Source organism: Chiloscyllium plagiosum, chromosome 12 (assembly GCF_004010195.1).
Source record: "Chiloscyllium plagiosum isolate BGI_BamShark_2017 chromosome 12, ASM401019v2, whole genome shotgun sequence".
Taxonomy (NCBI): domain Eukaryota; kingdom Metazoa; phylum Chordata; class Chondrichthyes; order Orectolobiformes; family Hemiscylliidae; genus Chiloscyllium; species Chiloscyllium plagiosum.
In genome coordinates, this window is record NC_057721.1 from 45561658 (window position 1) to 45587898 (window position 26241).

The 26241-nt window shown below is 41.4% G+C and overlaps 1 protein-coding gene across 2 annotated transcripts in view; it reads right to left on the reverse strand.

Annotated features, from left to right (window-relative positions):
• Positions 1-7631: 7631 nt before the first annotated feature.
• Positions 7632-26241, reverse strand: part of gdap2 (ganglioside induced differentiation associated protein 2) — a 75060-nt gene continuing 56450 nt past the window's right edge. The window contains exons 9-13 of one of the 2 annotated variants that reach the window (XM_043700939.1): positions 25400-25476; positions 23387-23526; positions 11362-11416; positions 10907-11050; positions 7632-8943 (exon numbers count right to left, since the gene is read on the reverse strand). In XM_043700939.1, coding sequence (XP_043556874.1) covers positions 8896-8943; positions 10907-11050; positions 11362-11416; positions 23387-23526; positions 25400-25476 — 464 coding nt within the window. In that variant the 3' untranslated portion in view covers positions 7632-8895. The remainder of the gene's footprint in view (positions 8944-10906; positions 11051-11361; positions 11417-23386; positions 23527-25399; positions 25477-26241) is intronic. The other variant, XM_043700940.1, reaches the window with a different exon arrangement.

Below are 26241 nucleotides of genomic sequence, written 5' to 3' on the forward strand. Positions count from 1 at the left end.
GATACAGTCATCGGTGTAGCGGAGGAAAAGGTGGGGGGTGGGGCCAGTGTAGTTGTGGAAGATGGATTGTTCCACATACCCTACAAAGAGGCAGGCATAGCTGCGGCCTATGCGGGTGCCCATGGCTACTCCTTTGGTTTGGAGGAAGTGGGAGGATTGGAAGGAGAAGTTGTTCAGGGTGAGGACCAGTTCGGTCAGTTGAAGGAGGGTGTCGGTGGAAGGGTACTGGGTGGTACGGCGGGAAAGGAAGGAGCGGAGTGCTTTGAGTCCTTCGTGATGGGGGATGGAGGTGTACAGGGACTGGATGTCCATGGTGAAGATAAGGCGTTGGGGACTGGGGAAGCGAAAATCATGGATCAGGTGGAGGGCATGGGTGGTGTCCCGAACGTAGGTGGGGAGTTCTTGGACTAAGGGGGACAGGACGGTGTCAAGGTATGCGGAGATGAGTTCGGTGGGGTAGGAGCAGGCGGAGACAATGGGTCGGCCGGGGCAGTCAGGTTTGTGGATTTTGGGCAGGAGGTAGAAACGGGCGGTGCGGGGTTGTGGGACTATGAGGTTGGAGGCGGTGGATGGGAGATCCCCCGAGGTGATGAGGTTATGGACGGTCTGGGAGATGATGGTTTGGTGGTGGGGGGTGGGGTCATGGTCAAGGGGGCAGTAGGAGGAGGTATCTGCGAGCTGGCGTTTGGCCTCAGCGGTGTAGAGGTCGGTGCGCCAAACTACTACCGCGCCTCCCTTGTCTGCTGGTTTGATAGTGAGGTTGGGGTTGCAACGGAGGGAGTGGAGGGCTGCGCGTTCCGAAGGTGAGAGGTTGGAGTGGGTGTGTGGGGTGGGGGAGTTCAGGTGGCGGTTAATATCGCGGCGGCAGTTGGCTATGAAGAGGTCAAGGGCAGGTAGGAGGCCAGCACGGGGTGTCCAGGTGGATGGGGTGTGTTGGAGGCGGGAGAAGGGATCGTCAGAGGGTGGGCGGGAGTCTTGGTTAAAGAAGTAGGCACGGAGGCGAAGGCGGCGGAAGAATTGTTCTTGATTAACAATTGTACTTGATTAACAATGCCACCATCCCCCACCCCTTTTACCATCATCTCAGTTATGCTGACATATTTAAATCGCAGAATCTGCAACAACCATTCCTGTCCCTCCTCTAGCCATGTCTCTGAAATGGCCACAACGTCAAATTCCCAGGTACCAACCCATGCTGCAAGTTCACCCACCTTATTCCAGATGCTCCTGGCATTGAAGAACACACATTTCAAACCAACATCCTGATTACCAGTGCCCTCTCACAACCTTGTAAACCTATCCCTGACCTCACTACCCTCAACCTCCTGTACACTGGAACTACAATTCAGGTTCCCATCCCCCCTCCCTCCCTGCAAAGAGCATTAACGATTTTCCTTCCCAGGCTATTGGTAACCCTCTGGTTCAGGTGAAGACCATCCCGTTTGTAGAGGTCCCACCTTCCCCAGAAAGAGCTCCAATTATCCAAGAAACCAAAACCCTCCCTCCTGCACCATCCCTGCAGCCACATGTTCAGCTCCACTCTCTCCACTAGCACGTGGCTTGGGCAACAAACCAGAGATAACGACTGATTGTTCTAGCTCTAAGCTTCCAACCTAACTCTGTGAATTTCTTCCTTAGATCCCCACTGTCTTCCTATCTATGTTGTTGGTGTCTAAGTGGACCACAAACTAGGGTTGCTCCCCCTCCCCCTCAAGGATCCCAAAAACACAATCGAAGACAAATCATGAACCCTGGCACCTGGGAGGCAACAAACCAATCATGAGTCTCTCTCATTCCTACAAAAACCTCCTATCTGTTCCCCTAACTACAGAGTCCCCAATGACTAAAGCTTTGCTCCTCTTCCCCTTCCCCTTTCAGCAACAAGAACAGAGTCTGTGCAAGAGACCTGTGCCCCATTGCTTACCCCTGGTAGGTCATCCCCCAACAGTATCCAAAATGGTATACTTGTTGTTGAGAGATCCCTGCACTGCTTGCCGGTTCCCTTTCCTATCCCTGACAGTAATCCATCTACCTTCTTCACGTGGCTGTGGAGTAACTACCTACCTGTAACGCCTCTCGTCAACCCGCTCTGCTGCCTGAATGATCCAAAGTTCATCCAGCTCCAGTTCCCTAATGCGGTTCTCGAGGAACTGGAGTTGGCTGCACTTCCCACAAATGCAGTCAGCAGGGATAGTAGAGGTGAACTTTACCTCCCACATATTGGAGAAGGAACATTCAACTGCCCAAAACATCCATTCCCACTATTCTAAATTCCTAAACAGACCACTGAGAAAATGAAACACAAAAGAAAACAATTACCATCTTACCAACTAATGCTCAGAATATTCTTTTGTTTAAGAGGATGAGTGGGAGACACCACCAAGTAGTGCTTCGGGTAAAGTAACCACCCAAATATGTAACCTCATCACCTCTCTGACAGCGTCCTGCTAGATGCACCTGCACTTCCTGCTGCTGGAACAACAATGGCCCCAATGGTGTGTGGTATGAGCTGCCAGAGGAAGTGGTGGAGGCTGGTACAATCACACCATTTAAAAGGCATCTGGATGGGTATATGAATACGAAGGGTTTGGAGGGATATGGGCCAGGTGTTGGCAAGTGGGATGAGATTAGGTTGGGATTGATAAGATGGACCGAAGGGTCTGTTTCCATGCTGTCCGTCGCTATGACAGGCAGATTGGAGAGATTGTGATCGAGTAACTTTAGTTCTCTTTTGGTTCCCTCACCACCTGCCATACTCTTTCAGGCTGCTGTATCCTCAAATTAAAGTTCTGTAGTCTGGCACATTCAATTGTTAATGGCAGCAGGGAACAATTAAATAATAAATCTTCTCGAAACTCGCTAATTAAATAACAAACGGAAGAAGAAATCTTCACAAATATCCCCATCCTCAAACCACGGAGGAGCCTTGCACATCAGTGCAAAAGACAAGGTTAGAGCATTTCCAATTACCTTCAGGCTGGAGATGCCTGATAAATGATCCACCTCAGTATCTTTCAGATGTCCCCAAAATCTCAGATACCAGTCTTCTGCCAATTAGGTTCCATGCGATTTAAACTATTTGAATCAATTTGGCACAATTAAAGGTGATGCCATTTGAATCAAATAAATATCACGCTTTAAACAGATCTTGTGATTTTGTCTCATGGAATTAACAAACATTATTACACATACAGATGATTTTGAATTGAGTACGGATTTACACTTCTTTTTGAGAGAAATTTTGGCAACAAACTCACAGCCCACTTTCTATGTTAACACCTCAATGTAACTTTTCTTAGGTGGCACGGTGGCTCAGTGGTTAGCACTACTGCCTCACAGCACCAGGGACCTGGATTTGATTCCAGCCTCAGGAGACTATCTGTGTGGACTTTGCACAGTCTCCCAGTATGGGTGTGGGGAGAATGTGCATCCTCTGGGTGCTCTGGTTTCCTCCCACAATCCAAAGATGTGCAGGTTAGGTGAATTGGCTATGCTAAATTGCCCAGAGTGTTCAGGGATGTGTAGGTTAGGTGTTAAATGTAGGGTAATAGGGGAATGGGTCTGGGCAGGATACTCTTCAAAGGGTCAGTGTGGACTTGCTGGGCCGAAGGGTCTGTTTCCACACTAAGGATTCTAAAATTCTAGATGGAAGTGGCCATGGGTTTGCAAGTTTCTCCAGATCTTTGGTCTAGTCCCTGGAGCGTCAGAGGCTGAGGTAACCTTATATAGGTTTATAAAATCACAAGGGGCATGGATAGGATAAATAGACAAAGTCTCTTCCCTGGGATGGGCGAGTCCAGAACTAGAGGGCATAGGTTTAGGGTGAGAGGGGAAAGATATAAAAGAGATCTAAGGGGCAACTTTCTCACACAGAGGGTGATGCATGTATGGAATGAGCTGCCAGAAGCAGTGGTGGAGGCTGGTACAATTGCGACATTCAAAAAGGTATCTGGATGGGTATATGAATAGGAGGGGTTTGGAGGGATATGGGCTGGGTGCTGGCAGGTGGGACTAAGATTGGGTTGGGATATCTGGTCGATTTGGACAAATGGACCATACATCTCTATGACTCTTACAGATAGTGTACGTTGTTGCTCCTGAAGTGGCCAATCAAGCAGATTGCTTTCCCCTGGGTGATATCAGTGTTCTTGACTTTGTTTAGAGTTGCAGTCATCTAAGCAAGTGTAGAGTATTCCATCGCATCCCTGACCAGTGTCCTGTAGAAAGTGGACAGGCTTTGGGAAGCAGATGGTGAGTTACTTGTGATAGTATCCCTAAGCCTCTGAGCTGGTCTTGTAGCCACTGGGTTTATGTGGTGAGCTCAGGTGAGACACTGGTCAATGGTAACCCCCAGGATGTTGACAGTGGGGGATTCAATGATGAAACTGTTATTGAATGTCAAGGAGTAATAGTTAATTTTGCTTTTGTCATCTCAATTTCAAGATGACTTTCTCAATCTAACAGTGAAAGTCTATTGATTTATCCATCAAATGACATTAAGTTGGCATTTCAGCTCTTGCAGAATCTGGATTCAAATTTTTAAAGTGATTAATGAAAGGGACATTCAATTAAATTGAGAATTAATTGGGTAACTAGAAATAAGAAATTGAGAATAAAAAGATGACTATTTGGCCCTGCTTCACCACTTAATAAAACCATTGGTGATTGTAATCTCAAATCCATATTCCTACTTACCCTGGATTAGATTTCATTCTCTTGCTTACCAAGTGTACACTTTTGAGCACATAACTGCATATGAATAAAAAACTACACAATTTGTACTTGGTAACATTTTATTAACATAAAATAAAACTTGCCTGCCCAAATAGGGCAAGTTCGTATTCACAAACTATAAGATGAATGCATTGGTACTCGCCAAAAAAAACACGAAGTGAAACTAGTTTTAACACAAATGAATGCAGAACCCATACATGTATACATGAACAATTGTGGGGAGCCATTAGTGTGAAGTTCAGTTCCAAGCATAAATATTTAAGTAACAAATAAAAGGGAGACTTTTGCATGTTTAAGTATGACTTTGCATTTGTAAGTGACTTGGCAGCGATATGGTTAGCCATACAACACATCACCGTGATTGCAGGTTCAAAGTTTTTGGCACAAGGAATAATTGGCTCGGTCAAAGCAGCTGAACCAGTTCTTTTCTATATTGGTGAAGACGACTGTCCTCCCCTCCCAAAACAATGCTGAAGGAAAAAAGCAAAATAGGAAGGGAAGTGGAAACACTCCAATATTGTTAAGAATATCATGTGAATGCTTCTACATCATAAAATAACAAAGATCAGATTATGACTAGTGAAGGAGTATCTTCACTGAATTCATCGAGGAGAAAGTGAGGTCTGCAGATGCTGGAGACCAAAGTTGAAACTTTATTGCTGGAACAGCACAGCAGGTCAGGCAGCATCCAGGGAACAGGAGATTCGACGTTTCGGGCACAGGCCCTTCTTCAGGAATCCTGAAGAAGGGCCTGTGCCCGAAACGTCGAATCTCCTGTTCCCTGGATGCTGCCTGACCTGCTGTGCTGTTCCAGCAATAAAGTTTCAACTTCACTGAATTCAAGCAGGTCATTCTGTAAAATTTGTTGCTGAATGCCAGTTGTTTTAGGATACTTTGAATTATATTTACCTTGTGATAAAGTGTGCTACTTAAACAAAATTCTCTGCTTTTTATACAAGCAACATATTCTGATGGTAAGCCACTGAAAATAATTTGCAGAGTATTTATAGCCTTTCAGTAAGTGAAGACATTAAAAGATCTGTCTATACTTTGAGCAATGTCTGACTTTCCCCCCCGCCCAAGACTCACTATTGTCAATGAAATTCTTCTTTGTCCTTTACTAGAAAAAAAGTGATATCCCATAGTAATATTTTTGACCTTGAAAAGCAACTGGAAATTAATGCTATTACCTTAGTTTTAGTTCCCTCAGATAATGCACAAGATATGACTCTACTTAAGTGTTCTAATATATTTCAATAGTGATGCAGCCACATTATCAAGTGAAAAATAGAGATATTTCAAATTTGGATAAATATAGAGAGCAATTAACTATAAGTGTGAAGATTGGTTAATGAATTAAAACATGAAAAGGAAGCATTTTTACGTGTTCTTTGAGTTTAGCAGAGCATATTTTTGCATAAAGGTTGTGCATTAAGCAGTAAATGATTAAACAAAGAACGTCCATCTTTTAGATATTCTCCACTGTTGCAGTTCATTCCGAATTCAGGAAGAATGTTTATATTAGGTTTATATTAATGAAATACCAAGTTGCTCTTAAAATGGAAAAAACTAAAATAAGTAGTCACAAACTTGTTTAATCCCCAAACTGCCAGGATTTACTTTCTGAAAGACAATCTTGCTCATAAGTTATAATACCTCAAAATAAATGTACAGACGTCATTTGTACCTCTCAAATAGAATAAAGCTCTTATCCTAATGCCACAATTACCAGAACAGTTGGAGACGAATTGGAATCAAAATTGTTTCCAATACAAACTAAAATAAAAGTTCTCTAACATCAGAGCTGACAAGGGACTTTTTTTTTAAAGCTCTTGCCCATACAGGTAGGATGAATCCCACTTAATGGAGAAGTTGATACTGGCCATTATGCAAAATCACATTCATTGGCATGTTTTATGTTCTTCAATGAAAATGATGAATCACAACCTCAGAGTAACACACAATTCATTTTCCAACCCAGAAGAACAAACTACTATTATGTCAAAGAAAGGAATAAGACCCTCAATTTCAAACTGCTTCAGCTCAGAGAAGCTTATTTGAAGTTTAAGGTGGAATCATAAATGTACAATTCAAAAATAACCATGTGGAAATTATATTACAATTACATGTCAAAGTTAAAGTATTCAATATACAAAAGATACAATAAATGTTCTTAATTTTACATATGCATTTACAGCTGTAGTGTAAACAAAGAATATTTACAACATGGATGGGATAAATTGCGATTGGAATAACATACAAACACCATTTTTAATCCTCCAAACAACAAGACATTATTTTTGAGTTTTAGAAGCCTTTTTCCAAATCTCAGACAAAAAAAAAAATCCCCGGTCATAGAAACAATGTGTCCTACACCTAATTTTCTTTGAGGCTCTTGTTGAACCAGTGTGAAACTTGCAGAACCATCTTTGTTCTGAGCAATGTGGTAAACTAAGCTCCAAATTTATTTTATGCAACTAAGTTCTGCCCAGTAGTCACCTGAAAAGGTGTGCAGTGGACTTTCATCCCAGGGCTGAAGTCTAACCTGGTATTGAGCGTTTAACTTTAAGCTTAAAAACCAGGAAACAATTTAAATGGAATAACTATGCAACATACAATTATGCGTTTTGGCCACTAAACTCCTGAAGAATAAATACAGTAGAACCCCCGTATCCATAGGTTCGGTTTCAGTGGTTTCAGTTATCCGCGGTTTATACTGCCCGAAAATATTACATGGAACATTCCAGAAATAATTCCAGGGGGCTGCCGGGGAGATAAGTTTCCCATTTAAATGATAGGGTTCGCTACTATCTGTGGTAGGTCTTGGAAAGTATCACCCGCGGATATGGGGGACACCTGTACCTGAGGCATTCTACATTTCTCCTTTCTAAGCTCTGAATCAATGATTTAAATAGTGACATCATACTACAAGAAAAAATAATTGTGCACTGCATTTAAAGGAAGGTAAACTGCAACGGCAGTTCAATAATCAGTAAGATCAAAGATTTAAATGCCATGTTAAAAAACTATTAAAAAGTGACTATATTGAAAGAATTGCAGCAAAGACAATACAATGAAAAAGGTGTTAAGTGACAATTAAAATTTTGTTGCAAGCTAAAATTATTCAATACAATTAACACAATCTATAAAAAAAGTCAAAACTCACTGATTAAAAACCCATCAAATAAAGACCATCGTACACTAGATTAACTGTTTTGAGCAAGAATGACTAAATATACATGAGACTTTCCTACTTGCGAATTTTTTTTTAAAAACTGCCTAAAGTTGTGTCTTGCCTTTTATTTATCCAATGTATTAATGTGTTTCTCAAAGTTGAATAATTGCTTTTGCAATATGCTGAACAAAGGCAATGTAATTGTTGCACTTGTGTGCCTACCTGCTTACCTGCAGCTGTGAACATGAGGAAGAGGGTAAAATGGAAGATTGCTTTACCAAATTGAAGTTGGAATACAGCCAATTGCTGACCTGAATTTTGCAGAACCATCTTTGTTCACTTTAGCTTTAATTGTTTACGTTAAAACTGAGTGTACCAGAGACTATTCTGGTTACAGATCACTTCATTTCCTTTTAAATTCAGGCATAGTTTGATGTGGTTGTTTTAAGTTTTATGATAACCTACCAATGAATTAACAAGTATGACATGTAATCATCAATACTAAAAACTGATTTAATAATATCCTTCATCATAATGAAATGTCAAAATAATATTATTTATCCTGCACTCTGCAGATAAATGTTCTACAGAAAGTTTTATTTTATAGTTTACAACACTAGGCACAATTTATTTTTAAAAGTAATAAAAAGCATAAATTCACTATAGAAGCCTTCAGAACACCATTAAGCCTGCATCATACTCTTCCAGAGTTTTGATTAAATTGACAAGCTTTAGACAGTGGAATCAATAATGTTATTAGAATTCAAAACAAGTGATCTTAAAAATCATTCTTAAACAAAAATAGGAAAATATTTGCATTCTTAAGGCAACAGCTGCTGTCCCATTTCGTTTTGCCTCAAGTTGATTGTTGCTCTAAAAAAATTCCAAAAATTTGGAGGAAAAAAGGCCTCCTGAATATCAACATTCATTTAGAACATCCAATTCCTGATACGAACTGTATGTAGAAACCAATAGCATGCTGATTTTCATAGGTCAGGAGAGGACGGGCATGAATATTGGTAAGGTCCATTTATCTATAAATAAAATGTAAAGAGGTGGTCATTTCAACATCCTTCAATTTAGGCAGACAGCTGTCCCAATTCTATGAGTCTAAGGTTAAATTTTGATAAATAGTTGGATTCTATTCAATAATTTTGAAAATTAGATAAAAAACAGATTTAAAAGGAGCAATGAACTCAATTGGACAAATCACAGCCAACTTGCTATAATTTGTCACATTGAGGGTTTATAAATTAATACTCAAAATTTTGTTCAAATTTTATTTACTTGCATGGAGTCAAGAGCAGCATCAAGAGTTTTGAATGTTTTTGGCTTACAACAATTGGACTCACATGAAGCTGTTACATTAGAGTCCTTTCCCCAGCACAAAGTGAATTCACTTGATCACAGGTACATACAAGTTAAATAGACTATAGACAATTGGTGCAGGAGTAGGCCATTCTGCTCTTCAAGCCTGCACCACCATTCAATATGATCATGGCTGATCATCCTTAATCAGTATCCTGTTTCTGCCTTATCTCCATAACCCTTGATTCCACTATCCTTGAGAGCTCTATCCAACTCTTTCTTAAATGAATCCAGAGACTGGGCCTCCACTGCCCTCTGGAGTAGAACATTACACACAGCCACCACTCTCTGGGTGAAGAAGTTTCGCCTCATCTCTGTCCTAAATCATCTATCCCGTATTTTTAAGCTGTGTCCTCTGGTTCGGCACTCACCCATCAGCGGAAACATGTTTCTGCATGCTTACCTTCATTGACTGGTGTACAAGAACACCCAGATCTCTTTGTACTGCCCCTTTACCTAAATTGATTCCATTTAGGTAATAATCTGCCTTCCTGTTCTTGCCACCGAAGTGGATAACCATAATTGGATTATTTATTTTCTTGGGAAAATGGTGTGAAGGTGCAGACACAAGTATAGCTGTGTGCTAAAGCTAAGACAGCTTTTACAAGCTGAAATCAATGCAGGAAATATTCTTTTTACTTTGAAGTTCAGTTTCAGCTTCCTTGTACTGTAATTCAGGAATGCCACCACTCCAGTTTTTCATAACTTTGCTTAATCATTCACTCATTTATTCCACTGGAGTGGTGAAAAATACTGTTTATTTCCATTTGCATGGTCTCTGATAAGAAAGAACTAGATATAAACCAAGTTGAATACGAGAAAGCAAAATGGGCACCTGAAAGTTGGCTTACAGAGAATTGTCATACATTGACAGGGAACCTATATTTTTTTCTTCAATGAAAATCATTTTAAAGGTAGATATCATGCATCACTATAGGCAGTTTTTAATAAGAAATTAGAAAATAATTTAATAATTGCTTTAATGATTTATTTTTTTCAACAATTCTGACCAATTTTTAGCTAATCATTTGCATACAACCAGAAATGAAGTTGAATTTTCAAGCATATATTTGTTCATGGGATGAGAGTATTATTTGCTTGGCCAGTATTTATCACCCATTTGCTGAACTGAATGGCCTTGCTAAAACCAGTTCACAGGGTAGTTGAGGGTCTGGAGCCACATACAGGCTAGTCTAGGAAAGACCTGCGTCAACCTTTCCCTCAAAGACATTAGCAAACTTTTTGTCATGACAATCGACTGTGGTAATGTGGCTGCCATTATATTAGCTGTGAATTCCAGTTTTTATTGATTTCAAATTTCACCATCGGTCATGGTGTGATTAAACCCAATTCCCAGAGCGTTAACTTGGGTGTCTGATTATCACATTATCACCACTTCCCCTTGTATCAAGCTGCAGATCAAAACTGAAAAGTAAATGCTAAAGCACCTAGAATCTGAACAATCAATTTTCAAATTGTAAAAAGTAAATGAACATCCAAAAATATTAATATTTGACATTAAAATGTAACACTATTTTCCTCTTGCTCTTCCCACCCCCTGTCCCCACTAATCCTGATCCAACCACGTAATTTTTTAAAGTAACAGGACAGAGTAACCTGCTCATTTACCCTGGCATCATACTCCAATACGAAAGGTGGAATATCAATCTGCTCTGGGGAAATAAGCGTAAACAACTGAGGTAGACTCTCAACATGATGAACTTTGTCCTTTAACCCAGAGACAGAAAAGGTTGTGAACATCCAGGTCATCACCTAGGTAAGCAAAAATAGAAAATGAACTATGCATTTGAAATTTGCAATGTTGGTATATTCTACTTCAATTAGATTAGCTTTAATTTGAAAACAGATAGCTTTGCTCAGCAACCCCCACTATTAGAATATTAAAGCTTTGCAAATGCTGGACAGTGCACACAATTAAGCAATGGGAGCAAGACAAATAAACAAAAAAATTTAATTTGCTTGCAGCAATTAGCCTCCAGAGTTGTGTTTCACACTTTAGGGCTGTTCATTTAGTTTTCCTAATGTTGGATTAGCACCGTCAATTCATTATGTGAAACACATACCTTAGACCGAAATGTTGGATGCACAAAGTAAAATGCCTTCATGTTTTTCTTGTACCTAGGGAATAACAGGGAAACATTTTATATCAAGAAATTTCCACTGCTATCAGCCCCTGCAATATTGCCCCCTCTAAAAGTTGTTTTTAATGATGCAGATGAAAGTTTTGGTTGTGGATTTCTCCATTAAAGATACTGACGTCTCTGTATCCCTCAAGTTTAGCACAGGATTTGTTACAGGATTTATTCTACAGGACAGGTCAACTAGTACACGATCAAGGACTAAACTAGTCATAAATGTGGCATTACAAATGTTGATCATTCTAACAGGCGTCTCTCTATCTGTGACAAATTATAAACCAGAGTTAATGATTCATTTAGCAAAGCTGACAAACTTTACAAGAATACTTGAATTTCCAGAAAAATATTGCTTGAAACACTTCATTCACTCAGGTTGAATGAATTTGGTACCATTCCAATTTTCAAAATTAGCAGAATGAATTGAAGAAAAGCTTTAATCATTTAAATTATGTAGTTACTTTTTTATTGAAACTCCATTGCAAAATTAACAACTTCTTTAGGGCCATAGACAAAATAACAATGCTGTTTTCAAGTTCTGTAAATTGGAAAAGTTTGATAATTGCAAGTGGCCAGTTATAGTGCAGTTGGTTGAGTGAAAGAAAATGAATTGTAGGAAGGCAGGAAGTCTGGTGTTACTGTAAAATTACAAAAAGTCAAATAAATAGTAAAAAAAAAAGTCATGATTTGGAGATGCCAATATTGAACTAGGGTGTACAAAAGTTTAAAAAAATCACACCACCAGGTTATAGTCCAACCGGTTTATTTGGAACCACTAGCTTTCGGAGTGCTGCTCCTTCATCAGGTGGTTGTAGAGTATAAGATTGTAAGACACAGAATTTATAGCAAAAGTTGACAGTGTGATGTAACTGAAATTATATGTTGAAAAAGACATGGATTGTTTGTTAAGTCTCTCATCTTTTAGAATGTCCATGTTGGTTTCAGTTCTTTCATATGTAAATTGCAAAACTTTTTTACAAGATACATTCTCAAATGAACCCTCTGTAGCAAATCCTGGCTATGTCGAAGCTTCTGTCGTGACACTACAGATTTCTTACAGAAACTCAGCACCCACGGACCAGTTGAACCGGGAACATTCCTCGTCACAATGGATGTCTCAGCACTCTACACCAGCATCCCCCACAATGAAGGCATCGCGGCAACAGCCTCATTACTCAACATCAATAACTGCCAATCTCCGAACACCATCCTACAACTCATCCGCTTCATCCTCGACCACAACGTTTTTCACCTTTAACAACCAGACACACACAACAGCCATGGGGACCAAATGTGCACCGCAATATGCCAACATTTGCACACACAGGTTCGAACAAGATTTCTTCTCTATGCAGGACGTCCAACCAACACTATACAGCAGATGCATTGATGACATTTTCTTCCTCTGGGTCTGTGGTGAGGAGTCACTGAAACAGCTACACAGTGATATCAACAAGTTTCATCCCACCATCAAACTCACCATGGACTACTCTTTACTATCTGTCTCATTCTTGGACACATGCATCTCCATCAAGGATGGGCACCTCACTTCTACTCAAACCCACGGATAATCTCACGTTACTACACTTCTCCAGCTTCAATCCGAAACATATTAAAACAGCCATCCCCTACGGACAAGCCCTACGCGTAGGGACCTGTTCAGATGAGGAGGAATGTGACGGACACCTGGAAGTACACAAGGATACCCTAATAAGAAGGGGTTATGATGCTCAACTCATCGACCGCCAGTTCCAATGTGCCACAGCGAGAAACAGTAATGACCTCCTCAGGAGGCAGATATGTGCTGCAACTGACAGGGTACCCTTCGTTGTTCAGTACTTCCCAGGAGCCAAAAAACTACACCATGTTCTTCGCAGCCTGCAACACATCACTAAGACCTTCCCCACAGCTCCACTTCTCACCTTTAAACAACCACCAGACCTCAACAGATCATGGTTTGTAGCAAACTGCCTGGCTTTCACGACAACACCATACAACCTTGTCACAGTAGATGCTGCAAGTCATGTCAGAGTGTGGACATGCATACCACCAGTGTGCGTGGAGACACCGCCCACCATATACCTGGCAGGTACTCATGCGACTCAGCCAACGTTGTCTATCTCATACGCTGCAGGCAAGGATGCCCTGAGGCATGGTACATTGGTGAGACCAAGCTACAGCAACGGATGAATGGACACCATACAATAATCAGCAGATAGGAATGTTCCCTCCCAGTCAGAGAACACTTCAGCGGTTGACCTCAGACCTTCAGGTGAATGTCCTCCAAGGCGGACATTGGGACAGGCAACAACAAAAGGTGGCCGAGCAGAGGCCGATGACCAAGTTCGGTACCCATGGGGCTGGCGTCAACCGCGACCTTGGGTTCATGTCACACTACAGGTGACCCCACTGCACTATACACACACACAGACACACATACCCCTACAGACCCTCTCTCATACACTCCCACACGCACCCTCTCACAGACTTATACCCCTTATACCCCTTTACACTCACATGTATACACACATTGCCTCACAGACACTCATAACCCTGCTCACACCCCCACCTACACACACACACACCCACATTCATCTAAGTTTGTGGGGTGAATTTGTACTTGCAGAATTACATTTTACTTTCCTCAAAAACTGCATGAATCCATGTAAGATTCTGTAAATCCGTTTTTTTAGATTAGAATCAGTCTGACCATTGTGGCACAGAGTCTCACAGAGGGAGCTAACACCTTAAATGCATTATCTGGGCTGACATGACACCAATGGTTAAAGTTCACTTGAGAATGTAACTTTTAAAAGAAGTTTTGTGATTTACATATGAAAGAACTGAAACCAACATGGGCCATTCTAAAAAATGAGAGACTTAACAAACACCAAGTCTTTTTCAATATATAACTTCAGTTACATCACACTGCAAACTTTTGCGATAAATTCTGTTTTACGATTTTATACTCCACAACCACCTGAAGGAGCAGCGTTCCGAAAGCTAGTGCTTCCAAATAAACCTGTTGGACTATAACCTGGTGTCGTGTGATTTTTAAAAAACGTTAAGAGTTTGAGAACTGGCATTAAGCAAAACAATATAGTGTCAATATAAAGAGAGACTATTAGCACAGAATTTAAAACAGGATTATATTCAAATGAAACGCATTTGGAGGAGTGTTTGGTGGAGTTCAAGTAAGTGTGTTACTCAGAGAATTAGCTACAGATTTGTTTATATGATACATTTTCTAAAATGGCTTCATTTTCATCTTTTTCCTATAATAATTGCCCCTGCCTCTTCCCTTTTTCCCATGTTACAAGTAGTCGTCACAAATGCTGTTTATCATCCTTCGTATGCACTAATGGAACATTTTTCTGTAGCCAACATGTCCTTATAGGGACTTGAACCCAGGGCTGTTTGGCCGAGACAGCATCAGAATCACCAAATGCACTACTTGGGATCCATTATTTTTCTTACAATAACCCCTTGCAAAACAAAGAAAACAAAAAGCGGAAGGAGCATAATTCTGTAAAACAATGCTTGAATAGTCATGCCTTGAAAACCAAATTACAAAAACTGATTGAGTATATTATCAAGCTTATTCAAGTTCCTGCATCTCTAATCAATAAAAAGTATCGACAATAAGACAAATCACATTTCATTTCATAAAATCATACAATGGTTACAAGCACAGGAGACAATACTTCATGTCTCTGCCAGATTTCTCAGACAGTCTCAATTGCCAATCTCATCCCCCGCTGTAGTTCTCCTTAGACAATCACCCAATTCCCTCTTGAAAACCATAAGTGAATCTGCCTCAACCACGTCTTTAGCAGTGCCTCTAGATCTCACTTGCTGCATAAAAATAGTTTCCTCACATTGTATTTGATTTCTTTGATTTTTGGCTTAAACTGGAGTCACTATGTTCTCAACTGCTCCCCTGATGGAAATGGTTTCTCCTCATCTGCTCTATACATATCCATGATGATAGATAGACTTAATCAAATCATTTCTCAACCTCCTCAAAAGAGAATGGCTTTAACTACTCCAACCAATCCACATATCTGAATTTCCTTATCCTCGTAACTAGTCTCATATTGTAGTGATTGTAAGAAGGTCAGCTAGGTGGACCTCCATGATTGGGGCTGTTGATCTGGTCCAATCAGGGGGACCTGGCTGACAGATACAAACAGAATATTCAGACGTATTCACACTGAAAACTGACTCTGAGGGAGCTGGATCAGTGTTAGGGACTTTCCATGTGCAAATAAAGGGCGACTTGGTGACAGGATACTGACCTCTCTGGAGTTATTCCAGTGGTGACAAGAGTGGGATTAATGGGGCAACCATGAAAGAGCACCTACTAGCTGAAGCCCAACTGGACTTCAAATAGGCACAATTGGCTTCATCATTGAAAAATGCGGCAAGTGGAGCATACGAGTTGCAGCATATTCCAAAGGAAGTGGACACCCTCACCAGTCTGACTGAGCTTGGGCGAACCCTACTTGAGTGAACACAATAGCACAGCCTTATTCAGGACATATTCTGAACAGAGGGACTCTCGGTCAGCCCAAAGCTAAACCCCAAAACGTAGCCAAGCCTTGGCCAAATAGTTAAAGTTTCTTCAAGATACAGGCCACAAGCCACTGTAATTAGAGTCAGAGAGATGTACAGCATGGAAACAGACCCTTCGGTCCAACCTGTCCATGCTGACCAGATATCCCAACCCAATCTAGTCCCACCTGCCAGCACCCAGCCCATATCCCTCCAAACCCTTCCTATTCATATACCCATCTTAAATCTTGCAGTTGTACCAGCCTCCCACATCCTCTGGCAGCTCATCCATACACGTACCACCCTCTGCGTGAAAAAGTTGCCCCTTAGGTCTCTTTTATATCTCTTCCCTCGCCCTAAACCTATGCCCTCTATTTCTGGACTCCCCGATCCCAGAGAAAAGACTTTGTCTATTTATCCTATCTATGCCCCTCATAATTTTGTAAACCTCTAAGGTCACTGCACTCCAAGGTCTCTTTGTTTAGCAACACTCCCTAGGACCTTACCATTAAGTGTATGAGTCCTGCTAAGATTTGCTTCCACAAAATGCAGCATTTCGCATTTATCTGAATTAAACTCCATCTGCCACTTCTCGGCCCATCTGGTCCAGATCCGTTGTAATCTGAGGTAACCCTCTTCGCTGTCCACTACACCTCCAATTTTGGTCAGTAAGCTGAAAACTTACTAACTGTAACTCTTATGCTTGCATCCAAATCATTTATGTAAATGACAAAAAGTAGAGGACCCAGCACCGATCCTTGTGGCACTCCACTGCTGTTGGTACGTGGATTCCATACAGCTCAAGAGTTCCACAAAACCTAAATTGAGCAAAAGCACTCAGGCCAGTATCCAGGAGAGTGCAAACCCAGCAAAGTCTGCCTACATCTGGGTTAGAAGTTATATTGCATATCAATATCCGAATCAGAACCAATCAAAACAAACATTCGGTTAAATCATCACTCAATTCTAATGGAGGTTAATAGTAACATGACTGTTTCAACGATCACAGAACCAGTCTTGAACAAAATTCACTCTGGACTCCAACCCTTCAGTTTGTGCAAGACCTCAGCTGAATGAGAACCTATACTGGGCATCCTTTGCAGATTAAGTTTACAACTTTGTTTCCGGTCCTTTATGAAAAACAGTTGGTTCAGTTACTCCTGAGTGTAGTAAAACGCTTGGCCCCAAGCTTAATAGGGCAAAATTGGTCGAGAAAGATTCCTCCAGATTGGCGCAACATTTTTTCATTAGAAAATAGCTGCCTGAGTGAAGTCCGAATTAAATACTCAGAGGTTTTTCAGGAAGGTATAGGGACTATCAAAGGAGCCCAAGGACATCTTGCAAGTTGGCTAGGAAGCAATTCCATGATTCTGCAAGGCCCATCTCATGCCATTTGCCTTGCAGGCAAAAGCAGAGACAGAAATTAGAAAGCCAGAAAGCAAAGGAATCATGTTTGTGGAATGAGCAGCACCGGTCATACGGATTGTGAAGCATGACCGGTTGGTTCATCTTTGTGGGGATTTTTAACAAATGGTAAAGTGCTTTTCATAGCTGGATGAATACCCAATCGCTTGCATAAATGATTTAGATGGCAGAGGTGGCGGGGGGGGGTACAGTGGGCAGAGCTGTCCTTCACTAAGCTAGACATGAGTCATGGTACTTGCAATTGCAGTTAGATGAGGATTCTCACAAGTTTTCTACAATCAATACTCATAAGGGTCTGTATCAATATACAAGACTGCCACCTGGTGTATCACCAACCTGTGCAATCTTTCACCTGACAATGGAGAACATTTCACAACGTCTACCCCAAGTTGCCATTTATCTAGATGCCATATTAATAAGAAGGAAGATCAATAAAGAGCACTTAGACAACTTGGACATAACCATATGCCTTAGAAGGGAAACCTCCGTGTTCCAGGCACCCCAAGTGACCTACTTGGGCTAGAGTCAACAAGACTGGGTTAAACCCATTGGAAGATAAAGTGAGGGCAATCAAATATGCTCCGGCTCCCACCTTTGTACAGGAGCTTAAGTCTTTCCTTGGGCTGGTGACTTATTACAGAAAGTTCATGCATAAGCTCACCTCCATCCTGGCACCTTTGCATCAAAAGGGTCAGCCTTGGAAATGCTCTCATAGCCAAGCCATTGCTTTCAGGGACGTGAAGAAATAGCTATCATCCTTGAAGGTGTTAGCATACTATGATCCCAAGTGAAATATGTATTGATACCTGATGCCCCCTCCATATAGCATCAGGGCGGTATTAGTGCATAGTTGGCCCAATGGAGAGGAATGCCGAATTGTGTATGCATCCTGTGCGTTGGCTAATGCACAACATAAATATCCTGATAGCGAGGGAAGGTTTGACAGTCATTTTGAGGTGAAGTAGATTTGTAATAATAAACAGACGACAAACTCTGCTAGATCTAAATGAAAAAGACAAAGCAGTGCCATCCACAGATTTAGGCTGAATTCAGCAATCGGCTCTAATACTATGTGTGCATAGTTACAAATTGGAACACTGTCCAACAGGCCAAGTAGTGAATGCACTGACTCACCGCCAACTAGCAGATACACCACCAATGATACCAACGTGCCATTGCTTTAACTTTTCTAGATGCAGTCACAGCTGACAATATCAGACTGGATGTAGAAAGATCTGATCCTGGAAACAGCTGGTGGTGATGGGCAAAACCAAAGGGCTGTCATTACCAAAATTGAAGCCCTTTTGGACCCAGAAAGATCAGATCAAAGTACTGGACATCATTATGGGGAACAAATTAGATTATCTTGAGCTGTCCAGATACTGGCTGAACTCCACCAGGGTCTGGTAAAACATTGTGTGTGGTGGCCAAGTGTAATGTTGATATAGCCACATTGTTGGCAGTCTGGGCACTGCCCCACCAAGGACAAAAATTAACGCCAACAGCTCCCCCAACATTCCCCCGGGAATGGCAGGTAAATCCTAGACTCTGTTACACATCAATTCTGCAGGTCTTTTCATGGGCTCAATGTTCTTAGTCATTGTGAACACCCATTCAAAAATGGGTGGATGTGCACAGGGTTCATTCATCAAACACAGGGATGATGATAGAGAAACTGCACATATCTTTTGCCATACGCAGACACATTGGTCACAGATAGTGGGCCATCATTTACAGGCAGGGAATTTGAGTAGCTCCTAATGTCGAGTAGCATGTGACGTACAAGGGCAATTCCATACTATCCATCATCAATGGTCTGGCAGAAACAGCAGTTCAGACTTTGAAGGTCCACCTGGCTGAGCTCATTACAGTCACTACATCCCTCACCCTCTGAGTTTGAGGGTGTAGGCTAGTTCTTTGTGTCGCTCCTCCTGGAGTGTTTTAGCACGAGGTCAGGTTCCACCAAATCCCCCTCTGATAGGGGTGGCGTGTAAAGCATAGTTTGCCTCTTGGACCTGAAGCATCTCGGAAGAAATGTATTCATTTCTTCAGGCAGTAAAGGCGTCGAGGCAATGACATCTGCCGTGTCCATCTTAGATTCTGACGTCTGTTCAATATTTGATGAATTGGGAGAACCCATGAGTTCCACCAGCCTTTCCGACTGTTCTGTAGAGCCGGGCATGTTATGCTCCTGCCCAGTTTGCGAATTCGTAGCTTTCGTATAGTCCACATGCTTGTTCAGGACTGTTGCACCCACTTTGTACATACTGGACCTGACCTCAGTCAATCATGTCTCTTGTTATGAAGATGTGGATGTATTGTACCTTTTAAGAGAGTTAAAAGCTGGCAGTGACAGCACCAAGTGTTCTCAATCGAAAACAATGTAACATATACTCCAGCTACTGGGGTAACTAGGGTAGCTGGGTTACCTGGAAATGACAAAATTAGGCCAGTCAGTTTAAATTATACCCCCCAAAACACCAAACTCCAATCCAGTTCAAATTTAGTATATTGACAATCTTAAAAGCTAATGACACAATCCGATGCTTTGGGCATATAAAACTGGGAAAAATGAACAGTTGGGAGGAGAGCTGCCAAACTACCAGCATGTAAAAAGACTGCCTGAAAAATAGCTCTCTTAAAAGTACCTTTATCGATCAGTAACCTGTGAAGCAGAAATCCCTAAGAAGAAGAAAAGAAGATGGGAATTCAGAGAAAATGAAAGTTGCTTGGTTTGGGATAGGAAGTTTTGTAAATTGTAATCGGGAATTGTATCGGACTAGTATTATAGAAGGGAAGGTAAAAGATAGGTTAGAGTAAGGACTTGTAAATAGTTGACACTCCAGGAGGAGCGACACAAAGAACTAGCCTACACCCTCAAACTCAGAGGGTGAGGGATGTAGTGACTGTAATGAGCTCAGCCAGGTGGACCTCGTAGAATATCAGTTCCCTGATTGGACCAGATTAACAACCCCAAACAGGAAGCCCAGGCTGACAGATAAGAACAAGGTGGTAAGGGCAGTGTTTGTCACTGGCAAGGGCAGTGTTTGTCACTGGCCACCCGGGTGTTTTCCTATCTTCCTGGTGGTGGAAATTGAATAAAGATTCGTGCACTTTGTCTTTCACTGTGTCTCACACCTGCACACACACACCATGGGTTCTGGGGATAAAATAAGCACTACCGCACTTAGGTGGTAGTGTGGGGGTTAAAATTAAAAAAAAAAGAAAAAAACAGGGAATTAGGTCGGAGGAAAAAAAAATATAACCAGAACATTCAGCACTGCCCTTTTAAAAAAAAAGAAAAAAAGAAAAAAAAAGAACAAGGTGGTCAGACATCCTCACACTCAGCTGTCTCTATGGGAGACAGTGATTTGGTGGAACCTGACCTCGTGCTAAAACAAAAAAAGAAAAAAAGAAAAAAAAAGAAAAGAAATAATAAAAAAAAAGAACAAGGTGGTCAGACATCCTCACACTCAGCTGTCTCTATGGGAGCTGGATCAGTGTCAAGGACTCTCCACGTGTAAATAAAGAGTGACTTGGTGATGGGATACTAGCCTAGAGTTATTCCACATATCTAAGTTTAAATTAAATATTGATATTTATGTTCTGTCCCACACCTGGAATTTATTATCCCCCAATCTCATTCCTCTATTAAGTCCTAACCATGTAGTCACCTTCCAATTTATATCCATCTACATGAAAGCAACACATTTTAATCTCAGGTTAGATTACTACAGCACAAAAAACCTACTCAAAGTCAACATATTTAACAGAACTGTCGATAGTGCATTTACTTATGTAACCAGTGTACGACCCTTTGATACAGAGATGGAAATGTGTTGCTGGAAAAGCGCAGCAGGTCAGGCAGCATCTAGGGAACAGGAGAATCGACGTTTCGGGCATAAGCCCTTCTTCAGGAATGAGGAAAGTTGGTCCAGCAGCCTAAGATAAAAGATAGGGAGGAGGGACTTGGGGGAGGGGCGCCGGAAATGTGATAGGTGGAAAGAGGACAAGGTGAGGGTGATGAGGGTGAATTGAAATGTTGAGCTACAGGGTGGTTGGGTTGGTTGGTCCGGGTGTCCCAGAGGTGTTCTCTGAGACGCTCCGCAAGTAGGCGGCCTGTCTCCCCAATATAGAGGAGGCCACATCGGGTGCAGAGGATGCAATAGATGATGTGTGTGGAGGTGCAGGTGAATCTGTGGCGGATATGGAAGTTTCCTTTGGGGCCTTGGAGGGAGGTGAGGGGGGAGGTGTGGGCGCAAGTCTTGCACCTCCTGCGGTTGCAGGGGAAGGTGCCGGGAGTGGAGGTTGGGTTGGTGGGGGGTGTGGATCTGACGAGGGAGTCACGGAGGGAGTGGTCTTTACGGAATGCTGATAGGGGAGGGGAGGGAAATATATCCTTGGTGGTGGGGTCCGTTTGGAGGTGGCGGAAATGGCGGCGGATGATGCGCTGTACATGGACCCTTTGATACAGTCAAGCACAATATTCTCAAATACCTTTGTTGTCCAATTACATGGAATTGGTCTTAATCAAAGCCAATAAAAATCCAACAATGGTTTCTCTTGGTGCCATATTACCTTTGGTGCCCCCAAGTAGCCATCAACATTATGCCTTTTCTTCCTGTTGGGATCTTCCTTAGAGATGGAACATACCAAATACTACTTCAGAGGTTCTCTCGAACACGGCCACTTCAACTGATGTCGTCAGTCTGCTTGTTCAACATCCATTCTAGAGATTGATCATTGGGAAGACCGAAACAATGGTCTTTCAGCTTCTCAAACTTCATTTCCTCATCACATATTCTAACCCCTTCTTCAGTTACTATCAGAGACACAGGCTGTTTGCAATCTTAGTGGCATGATCTTGACCTCAGCTACCAATCATGCAATTCAATTAGAAAGGCTACTGACTTCAATCAAGATAACAATGCCTTTGGTCCCATATTCTGTTGAAAGCGGCAACCATGTCTTTGTCACTTTCAATCTTGAATCGTCCAGTGTCCTCCTGGCTAGACTTACATTATCTATAAAGCTTTTAACTCATCCAAAATGCTTTTAACCCTATCATAACCTACATCAAATCATGCTCCCGTCACACCGTGCTTGCTGAGCTACATTGACTCCCTCAATGTTTCGAGCATAAAATTCACATCTTATTCAAATGCAGTCATATCCTTGCCTCATGGTCTCCTCATTAGATTAGATTCCCTACAGTGTGGAAACAGGCCCTTCGGCCCAACAAGTCCATACTGACCCTCCAAAGAGTAATCCACCCCGATTAATGCACCTAACAACTATGGACAATTTAGCATGGCCAATTCACTTAACCTGCACATCTTTGGAATGTGGGAGGCAAGCACCTGGAGGAAACCCACGCAGGCATGGGGACAATGTACAAACTCTACACAGACAGTCACTCAAGGTTGGAATTGAACCGGGGACCTTGGTGCTGGGAGGCAGCAGTGCTAACCACTGAGCCACCGTGCCGCCCCTCATCTGCAAGATATCCTTCAAACTTACATTCTTTGAAGTTCTGTTCCATTGCTTCAACATTCTTGTACATTACCCACATTTCTCCAATTGTTAGTGGTTGTGCTTTCAACTATCTCAGTCCTCCATGTCCTGAAATCTCGTAAAACATGTCTGCTACTCCACAGTACTCCACAGTAGTCGTCTTCTTCTGCTTTTACACACTTCTTAAAACTCATTTTTTTTTCTTTCTCCCAAAAAATGATTAGTATTTTGCAAGTTAATGCTTCTGGGCATTTATTTTGAACTAAACAAACAATAAGAATAAAACTGTTCACCATCTTTTCATTTCATTGTTAATAGAAATCAAATAAGTAGAATGAGAGTGTTCTAATCTGATGTACTTACAATGACAAGAACAGGCAATGATAGGGTAAATGTTTTCTATGTGGTAGCTTTAATTAGGTGAAATGAGTATACATGCAAAATGGAAGCATGAACTTACTTTACATCAACAATATCGTACAATTTCTTGATGAATTCCGAGTCAGGATGATTGTGTTCACTGGTCAAAGTATGAAAATACACCATGACAAACTCCCTTGCAGCAATGTGGTCCATAATATGAATAAAATACAGTAGTGCCTAAAAACAGTAACAACTCATTACAACTACAGTACATCAGTCAAATCACATTGATTATCACTGCCTTGGTCAAAAGGGAATGGAGTACAAAAGCTGAATGTTTGCTTAAGCCATACAGGAAATTATATCAAACCATAGCTGGAATATGGTGAATAGTTTTGGGCCCCTTATCTAAGGAAAGATATACATGTATTTGAGGCAGTCTACAGGAGGTTCACAAGGCTGATTGCAGAAATGGTGAGACTATCTTATGAGGACAGGATGTGTAGGTTGGGCTTCTATTCATTAGAGTTTAGAAGAATGAGAAATGACCTCATTGAAACATTCAAGAGTCGTAGGGGACTTGACAGGATAGATGCAGAAAGGACATTTTCCCTTGTGGCAGTCATAGAATCATATAGTACAGAACAGGCCATTTGGCCCATTGGGTCTGCACTGCCAAAAACATACTATTACTTACACTAACCCTACTTTCCTGCATTTATTCTATTAATTAGCCTTGAATGTTATGACACCTCTGGTGCTCCTCTAAATACTATTTAAAGGTAGAGGTTTCCTGCCTCACCTATCCTTCCAGGCAGTATATTCCAAACTCTCACCATCCTCTGGATGAAAAGGTTTTGCTCAATACCCTTCTAAACTTCCTATCTTTCACTTTAAGATTATGTCCCCATGGTAACTAACACTTTAACTATGGGGAACAGCTGTTTTCATTTTATCCACACCTTGTGGTAACCAGAACTGCACATGGTACTCCAGTTGCGCTATCACAATCTATGCCATGGGATAGATTTAGATCAGGAACCTTTTCCTCCCAATCTGGTCCAAACACCACACTGGGTTAAATTTAATGCTCCCGAACGGGAAAGTAGCAAACACGTGGAAATTAATTTAGCAATATACTGAATAACGTGATATAAAATGGATTCACTTCAATGGTGTTATAGTCACAAATTTCAACCAGTTTTCGATTTTAATCACTCAGGTTTTCAAATAAGGCTCTGAAGGTAAATCCCAGGGTCAAACCTAATCAGATTTCTTCTGTGCCGTCGGAACTAACTTCAAATTCTACATTTCACAATTTTACTATGATTTATTGTCATAATAATAGGTTAGTTCTGCTATAGAATACCAACAAAATAAATTTTCTAATGACAGCATTTTTGGAAGTGATGCTTTCTTTTCCTCCCAAAATGAAGCCAGGCATCTCTCTCGCTGTTTCTCAAAGGCTCTGTATAAACATTTCTAAATGTGGCACACATAGATAAGAAATTTGGAAGATCATCTAACCCAGTCATCTCTCCAAGCTTAGGAATAGTTGGCAAAGACATTGTTTCCTCTGTGGATAGGGGAGAAGAATAAGGATAAATATACATCAGCTCTAAAGGAAAGAAGTGATCTAGCCTCACTGACACCAGTTTTGTGCAAGTTTAGCTTGGTTTGCTAAATGGCAGATGCACGATAAAAAATGGCTGTGATGTCTGTTCTAGCTGAGGTTGACCAAGGTTGACCTGACTTCTCATCAGCCTTTCAGAAAACCACAATACGCTGTGGTTCCAAGACCCTCATTATCGGGGATGGTGCTTAAAGAATAGAAGAATATCAGTAAAAGTCACTGATAAATAAAGAAATTGAATATTTGATGTAATCTGATAAAAACAGATCTTACTCAGTAAAAGTAAAGTTGAGGGCACAGTAAAAGATATATTTAAGTCAGTGCAGTGGCCGGGTGGTATTTATGGTTTAATTATTTAGGAACTATTCTGGAATAAACAAAGCTCTGAAAATTTTAAGGTTTCAAGCTGTTCATACAGCAGACAAATATTTGTCCAAAACTAACTGACAATAAAGCCATTTTGAAAAAAAATCTTACCTTATCGGGTTCTATTAGAGTTACAGGAATATTCCTTCCTACTATCACCACCACTGTACGTCCACATTTATCATATCCTGCAGAAATACAAATCATTGACACTATTAGGAATACACACCTCAAGCTTGTCCTGGAAAATGTTTTCATTTTTGAAACCATTTAGAACTACACAAATGGAAATAAAATTGCAAATGCTGAATGGGTGACGGCTAGTTCTACAAGCATTTCATGAGATCTAGTCAGGTTAGATCTCATGGAATACAGGGAGAACTAGCCATTTGGATACATAACTAGCTCAAAGGTAGAAGACAGAGGGTGGTGGTGGAGGGTTGTTTTTCAGATTAGAGGCCTGTGACCAGTGGAGTGCCACAAGGATCAGGGCTGGGTCCACTACTTTCCATCATTTATCTAAATGATTTGGATGCGAGCATAAGAAATATAGTAAGTTTGAAGATGACACCAAAATTGGTGGTGTGGTGGACAGCCAAGAGATTACCTCAGATTACAATGGGATCTTGATTAGATGGAGAAAGTGAGGACTGCAGATGCTGGAGATCAGAGCTGAAAATGTGTTGCTGGAAAAGCGCAGCAGGTCAGGCAGCATCCAGGGAACAGGAGAATCGACGTTTCGGGCATAAGCCGTTCTTCAGGAATGAGGAAAGTTTGTCCAGCGGGCTAAGATAAAAGGTAGGGAGGAGGGACTTGGGGGAGGGGCGTCGGAAATGTGATAGGTGGAAAGAGGTCAAGGTGAGGGTGATAGGTCAGACGGGAGTGGGGGCGGAGAGGTCGGGAAGAAGATTGCAGGTTAGGAAGGCGGTGCTGAGTTCGATGGATTTGACTGA